This window comes from Hemitrygon akajei, chromosome 23, assembly GCF_048418815.1.
Source record: "Hemitrygon akajei chromosome 23, sHemAka1.3, whole genome shotgun sequence".
In the NCBI taxonomy this organism is placed as follows: Eukaryota; Metazoa; Chordata; class Chondrichthyes; order Myliobatiformes; family Dasyatidae; genus Hemitrygon; species Hemitrygon akajei.
In genome coordinates, this window is record NC_133146.1 from 27,880,995 (window position 1) to 27,897,121 (window position 16,127).

A 16,127-nucleotide genomic window follows, 5' to 3' on the forward strand; every position below is an offset into this window, starting at 1 on the left:
GGGGGGAGTGCAAGCTGGCAGGTGATAGGTGAGACCAGGTGAGGGGGGATGAGGTGAGAAGCTGGAAGGTGATAGGTAGAAAAGGTAAAGGGCTGAAGAAGAAGGAATCTGGCGGGAGAGGAGAGTGGACCATGGGAGAAATGAAAGGAGGAGGCGTCCCAGAGGGGAGGTAGTGAGCAGGTGAAGATAAGGGAAAAGATAAGAGGGGAGCCAGTATGGGGATAGAGAAAGGGTGGGGGGGGTGGGGAAGAAATTACCCAAAGTTAGTGAAATCGATGTTCGTGCTGTCATGTTGGAGGCTACCGAGACAATATGAGGTGTTGCTCCTCCAACCTGAGGGTAGTCTTGTCGTGGCAATGGACGTGGCCATGAACTGGCACATTGCTATAGAAATGGGAAGTAGAATTAAAATAAACTTTTCTGACAGCCTGATAATATCATGGTCACCGTAAATGAGTTCAGTTCTTTTTAAATTCCAGAATATTTAAATGAATCAGTTCCTGCCTGGGTAGAATTTGACCTCATGTCATTGTACTGCTAATTAGGTCTCTGGATTTGCTAGTTCTATAATGTAACTACTGCATTCCTATTGTGCCAGAAGGCACAGTAATATTTCTACCATTCACAGATTGTTGTGAAATGGCAAAGGTTTAATATCAGTGGAAGCTGACTGTGTGTCTGCCCTTTCATTTCTGTCATAACCCCTGGTTTTCCGTATTCCTAATTCCAGAAGAAGTGCACAAAAATACTTAACAGTATTTGGATTTCACAGTGCAATTACTATCTTTCTTTAAAGTGTTACTGAGCCCATTACATTTACGATGATGCAATTTTGGTGCAATTGCTTGCAAATCCACGAGGACCCTTTCTGATAATGAGTTCATCATTCTGACAATTCCAGCTATGCACAGCTGTTACTGATGATTAGACCATCTTTCCTTGGGATTGCAACTTCTGGAGTGATGCACTGTTCTTCATCACTCGAATCTTGTGTAACTAGATGTTTAATTGGTCGTAAAGTGCAAAGCTCAAGACTTCCCAGTGATCCAGTACTGCTTGCTAGCTTACCGTGTAGTTTATTCAGTTGCGATGTATCTCACACCTCGTCCCCGTCTGTGTCACAAAATACATTTTACTGATCTCACGCCCCCAGAGGAAAGCTTTCCTTGGAGAAGGCCGAGTTAAAAATCAGCACACAGTTTGGCTCACTCATCAGCCATTCAAGAGACCCACCCCCCCATCCCGATGGAAGTAGAAGATCCATAAATTAACACTTTCAAATTACTTTCTGTAGGTTATTTGTACAAATTGTTTGTGAAGTTGCTGGTGCTGACAGGATTCCTGATTGAATGTGGTTGCTTTCTTAAGACATGAGAAGAATTAGGCCATTTGGCCCATCAAGTCTGCTCTGCCATTCCATTGTGGCTGATTTATTACCTCTCTCGACCCCATTCTCCTTCCTTCTCCCCATAACCTTTGATGCCCTTACTAATTAAGAACTCACCAACCTCTACTTTAAATATACCCAATGACTCGGCCTCCACAGCCATCCTTGCAATGAGTTCCACAAATTCACCACCCTCTTGCTCCTTCTCTTCTCTTTACCTGCCCATCACCTCCCTCTGGTACCTCTCCACTTTCCTTTCTCCTGTGCTCCACTCTCTAATCAGATTATTCTTCTTTAGCCCTTTACAGTACTGTGCAAAAGTCTTAAACATAGAAAGCCATGGTGCCTGCGACCTTTGCACGGTAGTTTCATGTATTGCACTGTAGTGCTGCCACAAAAGTTCCATGACGGATGTGAGTGGTCGTAAACCTGATTCTGATAGGGCCTCCGTTGTGGACTGAGAGTGGGAAGGGGTCAGCGAGAGGGGAACCTTGGTTGGGAAAGAGGGGAGGGAGCAGGAAGCACCAGAGAGACATTCTGTAATGATCAGTAAACCTATTCTGTGGAATCTACTGATCTTGCCTGGTGTCTCAGGGCTGGGTGCGTCTGCACCTGCACCAACCCTTGCCCCTGGAACAGCCACCTGTTCCACACCCCTCCCATGGCCCTCCATCTTCGCCATTCCCAACATCCTTTGCTCCCACCAGATTTACAAACTCGCTCTCTGTTCCATGTTGACAAGTAAGTAATGTGCAGAAGTCTGTCTAGCTATCTCTATTTGCCCAAGACTTTCTTCCCCCTTTCCTTCCCTTTGATCCCAAACTGGTTCCCAGTTTATTCAGTTGTGAAGTATTTTACATCTCATCTCTCTCCGTGCCACAGGATAAATTCACCAATCACACACCCCCAGAGGAAGGCCCAGTTAGGAATCAGCGCAACAGTTCACAGCACAAAACACCGGCTGTTTATTCCTCCCCATACAGGCCGCCTGATCTGCTGAGCTCCTAAAGTAGTTTGTGTGTGTGTTGCTGAAAACTGATTGCTGAAACTGTCCTGGGGTGCTTGAGGTGACAGTAACATTGAATCTTCAGCCTTAAAAATCAGCATTCCTTTGATGACATTTTTTTTTGCTGATGCATTAGATTACTCATCTGGACTAATGTGAAGGACCAGGGTACGCATAAAACTGGGAGAGCTGGTAAAGGTGAAAAAAATAGGGGTTTTATTACCCAAAATATTTACAAACTCAACAGAACTGTTCTAGAGTCCAAACTTGAATCAGCTAAACAGAACAGAACTAGGTTACAACAACATAATAAATACTCCCCAAACCAAGAGACACCACTCATCTCCTGACTGCGGGTTTATATTCAGTACTGGCCAGTCCATAGTAAATTGCAGGGGAAAGGAAACATTCCTCTCCTTAAAAAGATAACGGCATAAATGAAGCAGCTGTAATGGCTGTAGCAGAATGGCACAATCCAGTTATCTAGCCCCATCTACTTAGGCTGGTGTAATGCAACAGCTCAAGCGTTTACCAGATTATCAGGAGGATGGTCGGCTACAGGACACTTTAATATGCCCGGTTGATGGTGCGGCTGGTAATTGCAGCCACCACAACTAGCCAGCCTGAGTCTTTCTCCTTTTGACCAAATTATGATTAGTATACAGTTATGTGACAGGTTTTTGGCAAAAGTGGTGGAACGAGAAGCTTTCAGAAGGAACTAGACAGATGTTGTCAACAAATGGGATTTAACATTATCATTGTGAGAATAGTATGGATAGGCGGATCTATCGAAGCCACAGTAAATTTATTATCGAAGTACATATATCTCATCATTTGAGATTCATTTTCTTGCGGGCATTTACAGGAAAATAATGATATACAATACAATTTATGAAAAATGCCAGGTAACCAAAGACTGACAAACCGCCAATGTGGAAAAGAAGACAGATTGTGAATAAATTATAACAGAGAACGTTGTCATGAAATGTAAAGGAGGCTTGACCCAAAAGCAAGAGCAATGGAGATGAATTGGCAGAAAATTATATTTTACAAATAAAAAGCCAAGAGGAGCCACAAAACGAGAGAATCGATACTTAACGTAACAAGGTAACCGAAGGCTAGGAGTAACCGGTGGAGTCTGGCTGGTTTGATGGGTGAACAAAGGACTGGGTGAGAAGCTGGGTTTAAGTCGGTTGCACGTGATGAGCTGGAAACAAGTGACAGGTGAATCCTGTTGGCAGTGTGGAGACTGGGAGGTATCTGCCTTTTCCAGTTTTGACAAACGTGACAATGAGACCATAGGTTGTGGAATAAATTCGGAGTTGAGGTGAGTGAAGTTATCCGTGATGGTTGAAGGGTGATAACTGTTCCTGAACATGGTGGTGTGGGACCTAAGACTCCTGTACTTCCTGCCCGATGGTAGTAGTGAGAAGAGAATGTATTTATAATGTTTTGAAAACACTGTTGATAAATTGACATTCTCATATTCCTGGCCATTGTATTTATTGGTCTAACAAAGAAGATGTACTTCTAGTTTTCTTTGATTTACAATGCCTGCACAGTTGACTGAAGCTGAGGCTTGAACTGCCTTGACTTTCAAATTCTGGATCCCTCTCTTCCTCGCTTCCAATTGATTGTGATAGCACACACAGTGTTTATTATCTGGTGTTAAATATGCTTTGTGCTTGTTCCGCAGGCACAGCCAATCCCAGATGAACTTGTCAAAAAGATTCTCGGGAACAGAGCCACGTTTAGTCCTATTGTAACTGTGGAGCCAAGAAGAAGGAAATTCCACAAGCCTATTACCATGACTATTCCAGTACCATCTGCATCAGGAGATGCATCGAATGGAAACAGAGATGCTCCAAGCCTCCGACTGCTATGTAGTATAACAGGTTGGTTGGACCTCCTTGACAGATTCATAGAACATTACAGAAGAGTATAGGCCCTTCGGCCCATGATATTGTGCTAACCTTTTAACCTTGAGATCAATCTAACCGTTCCTTCCTACATTGCCCTTCAATTTTTATCATCCATGTGCCTATCTAAGAGTTTCTTAAGTGTTCATAATGTATCTCCCTCTGTCACCATTCCTGTGATTTCCTAAGTAAGATGATAGAAAAATGGAGGGCTACGTAAAAGGGAAGGGTTAGATTGATCTTGGAGTATGTTAAAAGGTCAGCATTGTGGGCCAATGGTCTATACAGTGCTGTAGTGTAGCATGTTCGATGAAATGGTTGCTCAATCAGCTATGTATCATTTTGCATTATCTTTCTTGGATATCACCAGCAAGATCATCCCAGCATTTGTTGTCCACCCTCAGCTGTGCTATGGAGTGTGGAAATAAGGCACCAACAGCCGTCATTAGTGGTGAATGTGTTCCTACAGGGTTGTTAAGTATAGAGCTTGACGATTTAGAGCCAGGGATAATGAAGGAATAGCAATGTTTTCTTTTTTCAAGATATAATTGGGGCTGGGAATAAGGTGGTGGTGCTTTGATGCACATTCTTCCTTTGTTTTTTGTGGAAGCGAAGGTTGCGTGTTAAGAAGATGCTCTTGGTCAAGTTGTTGCATTGGATTCTGTAAGTGTTACTTGCTGTAGCCATAGTCTCTTTGTGGTGCTGGGAAAATGCACTCATGAAGGAAATTTCCTCTTGGGTTCAGACCTTTGCTCACTGGCTGTTTTCCAAATTGAACATGTACTCATTGATGTCCTTGAGATGATGTTGCAGCTTCATAAAACCCTGGTTAGACCACACTTAGAATATTGTGTTCTGTTCTGGTCACCTTATTATGGGAAGGATGTGGAAGCTTTTGAGCGGTGCAGAGGAGATTTACCAGGATGGGCATGTCTTATGAGGATAGGTTGAATGGGCTTTTTTCCTTGGAGCGAAGGTCCATGATGAACATTATTGTTGATCCACAGTGTAGCAACCAATTCATGCAAAATGTAACTGAGGACAACTCCAAGCATAAGCAGTTAGCACGACACTATTACAGCTCGGGCCACTCTGGAGTTCAGAGTTCAATTCTGGTGATGAGTGCCAGGCCCCTTTTGGATGTTCTGCCCGTGACAGTGTGGAGTTCCTCCGGATGCTCCAGTTTCGTCCCACAGCCTGATGATGTACTGGCTTGTAGATTAACTGATCATTGTAAGTTGTCCTGTGTTTAGACTAGTTGCCGGGTGGTGAGGCTTGTTGGGCTGGAAGGGCCTGGTTCACACTGTTTCTCCGAATAAAGTCAACGAGCTGCCAGTGGTGGATACAGGTTCAATTCCAACGTCTAACGAGAAGTTTGGAAAGGTACATGGATGGAAGGGCTATTGGGGGGGAGGGGTGCTGTGGTCCAGGTGCAGGCTGATGGGAATAGGCAGGATAATAGTTCAGTATGGACTAGATGGGATGAAGGGCCTGTTTCTGTGCTATGGCTATGATATAATTGCAGTAGAAATGGGCCCTTCACCCACCACATCCATGATGATCGGCAGATGCCCATCTGTACTAATTGTATACAGTAAATCTGTCTTAAAGAATTCTGAGACTTCCAAAGGTTTCGTTCGCTTTCTATTCCTCTTACGTATGGAAATGTATTCTGTTAATTATTATTGATGACTCGTGATGAAGGTGATGCTGGACTTTATGTATTTCTATATCAATGCACCAATTACATAAATACTAGCTGGGGAAAACATTAGGATTTAATGTCTGCTGATTAACATTATTATTCCTGTATAGCCACTCACATGTCCTAATTTTTCCCTGTTGACTAGAATTGATCTTGCCATTTTCTTTCTCATTGATTAGGAGGTACATCGCCTGCACAGTGGGAAGACATAACTGGAACGACACCATTAACCTTTGTCAGTGAAGGGGTTTCTTTCACAACAAATGTCTCCGCCAGGTACAGTTTATCCAAAATTTTTCATCCTGCCTCCCACACAGCTCCACACCTAACATCCATAGTTGGTACTGTCTGCTTCTTCAGTCTAGTCAGTGCTGAAAATGGTCAAACCACCTCATCAAGCCAATCATCTTCAGTAGTGCAAAATGCATGAGAAAGTGCTTCTGATACTGGAATATGGGCAATTCAGGAGGAGGTTTTGCTTTTAATCAGTTTACACATGTTATACACTCAGTGGCTACTTTATTAAGTATGCCTGTACACCTAAATGTTAATGCAAATATCTAATCAGCCAATCATGGGACAGCAACTCATCAAAATGTAAGAACTTAAGAAATAGGAGCAGGGGTCGGCCATCTGACCCATCAAGCCTGCTCTGCCATTCAATAAGATCTTGACTGATCTGACCGTGGAATCGTCTCCACCTACCTGCCTTTTCCACATAACCCTTAATTTCCCTACTATGCAAAAATTTATCCAACCTTGTCTTAATATATTTACTGAGGTAGCCTCCACTGCTTCACTGGCAGACAATTCCACAGATTCACCACTCTCTGGGAAAAGCAGTTCCTCCTCATCTCCATCCTAAATCTACTCCCCCAAATCTTGAGGCTATATCCCTACTTCACATCTCACCTACCAGTGGAAACAACGTTCTTGACTCGATCTTATCTATCCCTTTCATAATTTTATATGTTTCTATAAGATGTCCTCTCATTCTTCTGAATTTCATTGTACAGTCCCAGGCGACTCAATCTCTTCTCATAGTCTAACCCCCTCATCTCTGGAATCAACCTGGTGACCTCCTCTGCACTGCCTCCAAAGCCAGTATATCCTTCCTCAAAGAAGGAGACTAAGACTGTACCCTAGCTACAGCCTCACCAGTATCCTGTACAGTTGCAGCATAACCTCCCTGCTCTTAAATTCAATCCCTCTAGCAATGAAGGCCAACATTCCATTTGCCTTCTTGATAGCCTGCTGCACCTGCAAACCAACCTTTTGTGATTCACGCACCAGCACTCCCAAGTCCCTCTGCACAGCAGCATGCTGCAATTTTTTACCATTTAAATAATAATCTGCTCTTTCATTTTTCCTTCCAAAGTGGATGAACTTGCATTTACCAACATTGTACTCCATCTGCCAGACCCTTGCCCACTCACTTAACCTATCTACATCTCTCTGCAGACTCTTTGTATCTTCTGCACAATTTGCTTTTCCACTCAATTTAGTATCATCAGCAAACTTAGATGCACTACACTTGGTCCCCTCTTGCAGATTGTGAATGTACATCGTGAACAGCTGCATGCCCAGCACCGACCCCTGCAGCACACCGCTCACCACTGACTGCCAACCAGAAAAACACCCATGTGTCCAATTCTCTGCTTTCTGTTAGTTAACCAATCCTCTATCCATGCTAATACATCACCACCAACTCTATGCATCCTTATCTTATGGATAAGTCTTTTATGTGGTACGTTATCGAACAACTTCTGGAAATCCAAGTAAATAATGTCCATCTGTTCCCCTCTACCCACTGAGCCTGTTATGTCCTCAAAGAACTTCAGTAAGTTTGTCAAACAGGACCTACCTTTGCTGAATTCCTGCTCTGTCTGCCTGATGGACCCATTTCTTTCCAGGTGCCTCGCTATTTCTTCTTTAATGAGAACTTCAAGCATTTTCCCAATTATAGATGTTAAACTAACTGGCCTATAGTTACCTGCCTTTTGCCTTCATCCTTTTTTGAATAGTGGCGTGGCATTCACCATCTTCCAATCTGCCAGGACTTGCCCACAGTACAGAGAATTTTGGTAAATCGTCACCAAAGCCTCTGCTATAGCTTTTGCCATTTTATTAGTACCCTGGGATGCATTCCATCAGGACTGGGAGACTTGTCTATCTTTAGGCCCACAAGCTTGCTCAGCACTACCTCTTTAGTGATAGCTATTGTATCAAGGTCTTTGCCTCCCAATGCATCCATAAATCTCTCATGTGCCCTTCACCATGAAGACCAGCACAAAAAAGTCCTTCAAAGCCTCGGTCATTTCCTCATTACTCTATCTCAAATCCCCCTTCTTGTCCTCCACAGGACTTACATTCACTTTAGCCACCCATTTCTGTTTTATATTATTATAAAAACTTTTACTATCTGTTTTTATATTTTGTGCTAGTTTATTTTCATAAACTAGCTTCCTGTTCTTTATTGCTCACTTAGTGGTAGTTTGATGCTTTTTAAAGTTTTCCAAATTTTCCAGTTTCCCACTACTCTTAATGACTTTGTATACACAAGCTTTTAGTTTGATGCCTTCTTTTATTTCCTTAGTTATCAAAGGCTGGCTCTCTCCATACTTACTGTCCTTGCTTTAAAGGAATACACTTTCGTTGAGTACCATGAAAAATCTCTTTGAAAGTCTTCCGCTGTTCCTCAATTGTCCCACTATATAGCCTGTGTTTCCAGTCGACACTAGCCAAATACTCCCTCATCCCATTGTAGTCTCCATACATAAAAGTATGCAGACATGGTCAAGAGGTTCAGTTGCTTTTCAGACCAAACATCTGAAAGGGGAAGAAGTGTGATGTAAGTGATTTTGACCATGGAATGATTGTTGGTGCCAGATGTGGTAGTTTGTGTGTCGCAGAAACTGCTGATATCCTGATATTTTCATACAGAACTGCTCTCGAGTTTACAGAGAATGGGACGACAAACAAAAAACATCCAGTGAGTAGCAGTTCAATGGACAAAAAGGACTTCTCAATGAGAGAGTTCAGGCTGGTTCAGTCTAACAGGAAGGCAAGAATAACTTAATTAACCAGGTGTTACAACAGGGTTGTGCAGAAAAGCATCTCTCAATGCATAGCATGCCAAACCTTGAAGTGGATAGGCCATAGGCGCAGAAGGCCACAGACATACACTCTGCGACCATTTTATTAGGTACCTAATAAAACAGCCACAGAGTGTGTACCCATCAGTGCATACTCAGTACTAAGTAAAAAGGAGTTGCAGATTTCTGCACAATGATGGTTTTTGTCAAGAGCAAAGTATACTTGGCCATTCAGGTATGATCTAGAGGATCAGTGAATACAAAATTGTATTCTATCATCATTCAGCTACCACCATAAGAGAAGGGTTGTCAGTAAATGTTTCTCAGTATTTTAGCTTGCATAATCCTTTCACCCCAAGACCCAGCTGTTTTAATGTTGACTTATTAAAAGTGAAGAACACAGACAATTTTGTTTACAGGTTTACTTTTCAGTGAATTCAATGGCTATATGGATACCTTGTAGTCATATTAGGTTCAGACTTCGCATGTAGTAGCCAATGATATAAATGATTGTTAATGATACAGACCATGGAAATCTGATGTAAAAATAGAGTACCTGCAAAGTGATGCTCCCTGGCCTGCTGAATCTCCTCAAGTTTTTCTGTTTCTGCTTGAGGAGAAGCAAGCTACATTCCTTGAACTGACGTCCCTCACCTGAGTTCTGTAGAAATGGGTTCAGATTATTGATCTTTACTTTCACAAATCCAATTAAAGGACTGGTTTTGAATTTTTAAAGTATTACCAACTAAGAATGCAGCAACTCTGAAATATCTAACGCAGTACAATGATTTAATTGTCAAAATAGGGACACCAAAATAAAGCAACATAAAAGGAATTAAGTTAATCTGAGTTCTGTGCCTGAATTCTGAGAATCATCTTCAGAGTTTAACTGGCATTGTGATGCCGTGCTGATCTGCCAGGACTGTTACAGATAGGTATCCAGTTGGTCAATAGAAATTCTTTAACGTTACAAACACAAAAATACAGTCCAATATGTGAATGCATTTACACTACATTAGGTGCAGGAGTGGAACCCGTGTAGTCATCTGCTACTGGAGCCCATCCACTTCAAGATTTGATGTGTTGTGCATTCTGCACATCACTGTTGTAACCCATGGGTACTGTCGCCTTCCTGTCAGCTTGAACCAGTCTGGCCACTCTCCTCTGACCTCTCTCATTAACAAGGTGTTTTTGCCCACAGAACTGCCCCTCACTGTTGTACCTGTAAAGTGGCCTCTGAGTGTGTGTGTGTACAGTCAAAACTTCATTCAAGTCCTTGATACAACAGTTTCACTTGAATGACCAAATCCTTCAATTAATTCTCTCCTCTGCGGCCTGCAAGGATTTTCAGAATGGTTTGGGGCATTAGTGGGTCTCATGTTTGTCAGTCCTCAATTGCTCCTATAGATTTTTACGATTTAATTACAAAATCTTAATCCTGGAATGCCCCCTTTACAATGTGCCCTTCAGAATCTACCACTGTAAATCCTCTGCTTTATACCATGCAGTTATTAGTTGTGGATCTCTAAGGTTTCTCTCTCTCCCCCGTTTTCTAGTAATAGTAGTTGCTTAGTAGTCACACTGTTTGCAAGCTTCATGTCAGAGGACTCCTTTCATCTGAACTACATCAAGTGTACCGGAATGTCATTGAACTGTGAAATTCAATACCTAAAACATTTAGAGATGCAGACTTGCTTAATACTTTTAAATCCAGCTATTTATTTAATCTTGCTTTTAACATCTTTTTGTCTTTAACTTTCATGCTTATTTTTTTCATGTTTACACTTATAAAGGACTTTGAACTACATTATCTGTATGAAAATTGCTCTATCAATGAAGTTATTATATTTGCTTCTTTTTACTCTGTTATTATACTGGGCTTATACTCGCTGGAATTTAGAAGATTGAGGGGGGATCTTATGGAAACGTATAAAATTCTAAAGGGATTGGACAGGCTAGATGCAGGAAGATTGTTCCCGATGTTGGGGAAGTCCAGAACGAGGGGTCACAGTTTAAGGATAAAGGGGAAGCCTTTTAGGACTGAGATGAGGAAAAACTTCTTCACACAGAGAGTGGTGAATCTGTGGAATTCTCTGCCACAGGAAACAGTTGAGACCAGTTCATTGGCTATATTTAAGAGGAAGTTAGATATTGCCCTTGTGGCTAAAGGGATCAGGGGGTATGGAGAGAAGGCAGGTACAGGGTTCTGAGTTGGATGATCAGCCATGATCATGCTGAATGGTGGTGCAGGCTCGAAGGGCCGAATGGCCTAATCCTGCACCTTTTTTCTATGTTTCTATTGCTTCTACCAGAGATGGGTGCTTCAGAGTTGCGCAGAGCTGAAGCAAGCCCCTTAGCCCACTTAGCCATCCATAATACTGATACTTCTTTCGATCTTCCCACATACCAAGCAATTCACCCTGGATTCTGCCACTCATCTACACACTACTTTAATGCTGGACTAACCTGCAAGTCTTTGGGATGTGGGAGGAAACCCTGGTAGTTACAGGGAGAGTGCACACTCCACGCGGACAGCAGCCGAGGTCGGGATGGAACTGTGGGGCAGCAATGTTACTAGCCATTGCCACCCTGGCGTCCACAAGAATTAAAAAGTTTAGCAACAGTTTTCTTCTGCAGAATGACAAGATATAGTGCTCCACAACCCTTCACTCACTCAGAGTTCTACAGGGTGGTTAGACAAAATTGATTTATTTCACAGAACCTTTATTTGCAAGGAATTGAAGAAAATTCCTCTAGTGCAGATAATACAATTGCTTACTATTGATAGGAAGCTTATGAAAAAATGTATATGCTAACAATAATATTTGTAATTTTTTCATTAATTTATCTGAGTGGCCTGGAGTGAATGTCCGTACAAACGTGGCTGGTGGGATGGAGATACATCTCTACCAAAGGAGATGTAAGGCGCTCCTTCCCTCCGTAAGCCTGCAGGTCACCCGATCAGGGTCATATGAAGCCAAGGAAGCAGGTGGTGGATGATCGGATGAGGAACCGGCACATACCACAAGACCTGGTTATGCGACCACTGATGCCAGGCAGACAGACTCTGAAGAGTATTGATAATGGCTGGGGTCATCCGTCTTGTAAAGACACTGCCCAAAAGAGGGCAATAGCAAACCACTTCTGTAGAAAAATTTGCCAAGAGCAATCATGGTCATGAGACCATAATCTCCCTCGTCGTACGACACAGCACATAATGATGATGGTGCAGACGCAAGTAGGCAGAAAAGATTGTAAACTGTTTATGCAACTCCCCCCCCCCCCCCCCACCCACCGTATTTGTACATCTGTCATACAAAAGTCACGACAGTTTTCATGAACTGAATCAAGTACTGGGGAGAAAGTCCCAAATATTGCGACTTCCATAAGTTATTTAACCGGATTGATTGTTCTGTCGATCCTGTGTGTTGATATTCACCAGCTGTCAGGAAATAAAATAACAACCAATGGACAATAAAATATTCATAAAGGCAGTTTTATAAGTGATTTGTGATCTCCAATTCTAATGGTCTAGTGTGTCAATATTAACACAGGCAAAACTTGAGATGTCTTTGAACATGTTTGTAATTTTTTGCACAGGTTTTGGCTTGTCGACTGTCATCAGGTGCCAGAAACTGTTAGTTTAGCCACGCAGCTGTACAGAGAATTGATCTGTGTCCCCTACATGGCTAAATTTGTTGTATTTGCCAAAATGCACGACCCAGTGGAGGCCCGTCTGCGTTGTTTCTGTATGACGGATGATAAAGTTGACAAGACGTTAGAGCAGCAGGAAAACTTCACAGAAGTGGCACGGAGCAAAGACATTGAGGTACACACTCGTGCAGATTCTCGGTGCTGTGGTTGCTTTCTGGTTGTCAGCTCGTAACTGATTGCTGAATGTCAGCTTTGAGATAGAATCATGGAGTTATACAGCCCAGAAACAGCCTGACATGTCCCCACGATCAAGGTGTCTGTCTACACTAATCCCATTTTCCTGAATTTCGCCCTATTCTTTTCCTATCCATGTACAAATCCAAATGTTTTTTGACATGGTTATATGGAACAAACTGCCAGAGAAGGTGACAGAAGTTGTGATTATTACTTGTCTATAACCTCTTCTGGTAGTGTATTTCGTATAATCTCCACCCTCTGTGTGAAAAAATTTGCCTCTCAGATCTCCACTAAATTTTTCCCTTCTCACCTTAAATCTATGTTGTAGACTCCCATACACCTGGAAAAAGACTGTTTCTATCAGTCTACAGTATGTATGCCTCTCATAATTTTATGAACCTCTAAGGTCACCCCTCAGTATCCTGCACTCAAGGGATTCTGATCGCACCCTTTCCAAACAAAGGCCATCCGTACCAGGCAACATCCCTTCTACATTCTGTCTAGTGCTACCACTTCCGTTCTGTCGTGTGAATTTTCTGTAGTGTGTATAATTAGTTCGGTTCAATGGCTTTGATTCTATTTCGTATCAGTTTGCATACAGGGAAAACCTTTCTGACAATGGGAAAACAAAAAAAAAATGGGATTTTCCTTTGAAATGGACACCAACGAGGAGGGAAATAGAGAAAGCCACTTTCACACAAAGGGTAGAGGCAATTTGGATTCATCTCCACTGCCGTTGGGCAGGGAGTAATGTTTGGAGCTGTCAAGGCCAAGATTGATATTTTGTCAAGAGAGAATATTGAGAGGGATAAAAAGCGCCAAGGTCGGGATGAGATATCAACTATGATCTAATGAATGAGTGAATGACTTGTGCCGCTTATAATTCCTGAACTGTAGTCTCACTCTCTATAACACTGCAACCCCCAGCAGCCCCCCAGAGAACTCTGGAAAGAGTGTGCTTAGTCAGGTCACAGATTAGTGGTATCTCAGCACGTTGACCGAAAGGGGAAAAAAGGAAATCCTTTCTCACTTTCTATTCATTCTGCTGGCCCCTTCCATACCCCAACACATCTAGTGCTGCACCTCAGCCCTGATCAGCTCACAACCTACAGATACCCTGACACTGCTGGAACCTTCACTGGGGAGCATTCCAGTGTATGAGCAAGGACGTAATTAAAAGTAAGCTTTGTTTTTTCTGGAACACGGATTTAAAGGGATTTTAAATATGTTCATCTTCATAAATCCTTTTTATTTGATAACTATCCAGAAATAAATGTATCGGAACGCATGACAATTCTTTAGTCAATGGTTATGTAACTTTGCAATGGTAACCAACAGGTGCTAGAAGGTAAACCCATCTTTGTGGATTGCTATGGAAACCTGGTTCCTCTAGCCAAAGCGGGCCAGCAGCTTGTATTCAACTTCTACGCTTTTAAAGAAAATAGATTGCCCTTTGGCGTGAAGGTAAGAGAACTTTGCTTTGATTGTACATTCGATAGCACTTCATAATCCAGTTAGGAAACAGAAAGTACTCATCGAAGGAGACAAATGATTGGTCATGAAATTGTGTCGTTTTGGCTCACTTGGGAGTACTCTTGTCTCCAAGTCTCTGGTCACGGATTCAAGTCTCAATATAGAACTCAGCACCAGGTTCAGGTGGACATGATATTCCATATGGAGAGTGTGTAGGATTGCCTCCTATCTCTTGGATAGAATCATAAGCCAAGGCTTCATTTCCCAGCTCAAAAGGACATTACAGATCTCATGGCAATTTCCAAAAAAAGAGCAAGATCTCTCAATTTCTTGCAAACATCTGTCCCTCAACGGGCAACCTCTGCTTACAGAGACATTGGGCCAGTTATACTGTTACTTAAGATTAATCAAGCTGATTTTCAGTACTGGAAGGCTCTCACATGAAGCAGAGCGGATTCTGAACAGGTGTTGGATAACATCCGCTAAAACCTTGCCTTGAAATGTGCTTAAGCTGTTTCAACAAATCTGTGCAGTCAAAACCTTGCAGTTTAGGGGAAATTGTGCAAACTTCACACCATCAACGCCAGAGGTTAGGGCTGAGCTAGAACTGCTTGAGTTTTGAGCCTGTAGCTTTAATAACTGCACCACAGTTACACCTCTGACATTGACATAGATCTGAACAAATATCTTAATGGAGGTAAGAAAACAGGAGAGGTTTCAGGAGGGACAAAGGGAGGAGAGAAAGAGAGGATAAAGAAAAATTAAAGGTTAGCTTTATTTGGCATATGTACATCAAAACATCAATACATACAGTGAAATGTATTGTTTGCATCAAATCACATCAGTCAGGATTGTGCTAGGGAAACCCACAAATGTCGCCACCTTCTGACGCCAGTATAACATGTCCACAGCCCACTAACCTAACTATATGTCTTTGGAATGTGGGAGGAACCCAGAGCATCTGGAGGTAACCCACACAGTCACAGGGAGAACGTACAAACTCCTTACAGACAGCAGTGGGAATTGAACCCTGATCAGTGATTACTGGTACTGTAGTAGCGTTACACTAACCGTGACACTCTCGTGCTGCCCCAATATAAACTGATAGTCAATCAGTCATCGATTTGTTAGCTTATTTGTTTAGAGGTGAATTTGATTCATGAAAGGTTTGGTGGTGAACACATTCTAGCACTGTATCCAAAGTGAAACAGAACAAAAGTGTTTTATAAAAGAGCAGAAAATGATCTTCACAAACAAGGGGAAGTCTGCAGATGCTGGAAATCCAAGCAACACACACAGAATGCTGGAGGAACTCAGCAGGCCGGGCAGCATCTATGGAAAAGAGTACAGTTAACATTTCTGTCCGAGACCCTTCAGCAGGACTGGAGAATGAATTTGTATGTTTTGCCTAAATATAAACCACTTTTCCAAACCTTTTTTTTAAGCTGATGGGTCAATGATCTTAATTATAAACTTCACTTATCTAAGTTTAGCAACCAGTCCAATGTAGTTCCTGTTTATCATCCTAAGAATATTCAGATTGAAAATCATATAAGAAACCTGTAGTGAATTTGTGCAGATCAGCGTAGATGGGTCATTTGCTCAGTTGTGCATCAGTCTCCCTCACTTAGCTTCAAATGAGCTCTCTTTC

General features: G+C 42.3%; 1 protein-coding gene and 1 long non-coding RNA gene across 32 annotated transcripts in view; one reads left to right on the forward strand and one right to left on the reverse strand.

The window, feature by feature from the left end:
* ank3b (ankyrin 3b) overlaps nt 1-16,127 on the forward strand; it is a 634,594-nt gene that overhangs the window by 553,279 nt on the left and 65,188 nt on the right. For all 30 annotated transcript variants that reach the window (XM_073027286.1, XM_073027283.1, XM_073027301.1 and 27 more), the window contains 4 exons: nt 4,090-4,288; nt 6,197-6,293; nt 12,713-12,941; nt 14,342-14,467. In XM_073027286.1, the coding sequence (XP_072883387.1) occupies nt 4,090-4,288; nt 6,197-6,293; nt 12,713-12,941; nt 14,342-14,467 (651 nt within the window). The remainder of the gene's footprint in view (nt 1-4,089; nt 4,289-6,196; nt 6,294-12,712; nt 12,942-14,341; nt 14,468-16,127) is intronic.
* LOC140715307 (uncharacterized) overlaps nt 1-16,127 on the reverse strand; it is a 113,669-nt gene that overhangs the window by 32,101 nt on the left and 65,441 nt on the right. The gene's annotated exons all lie outside the window — the stretch shown is intronic.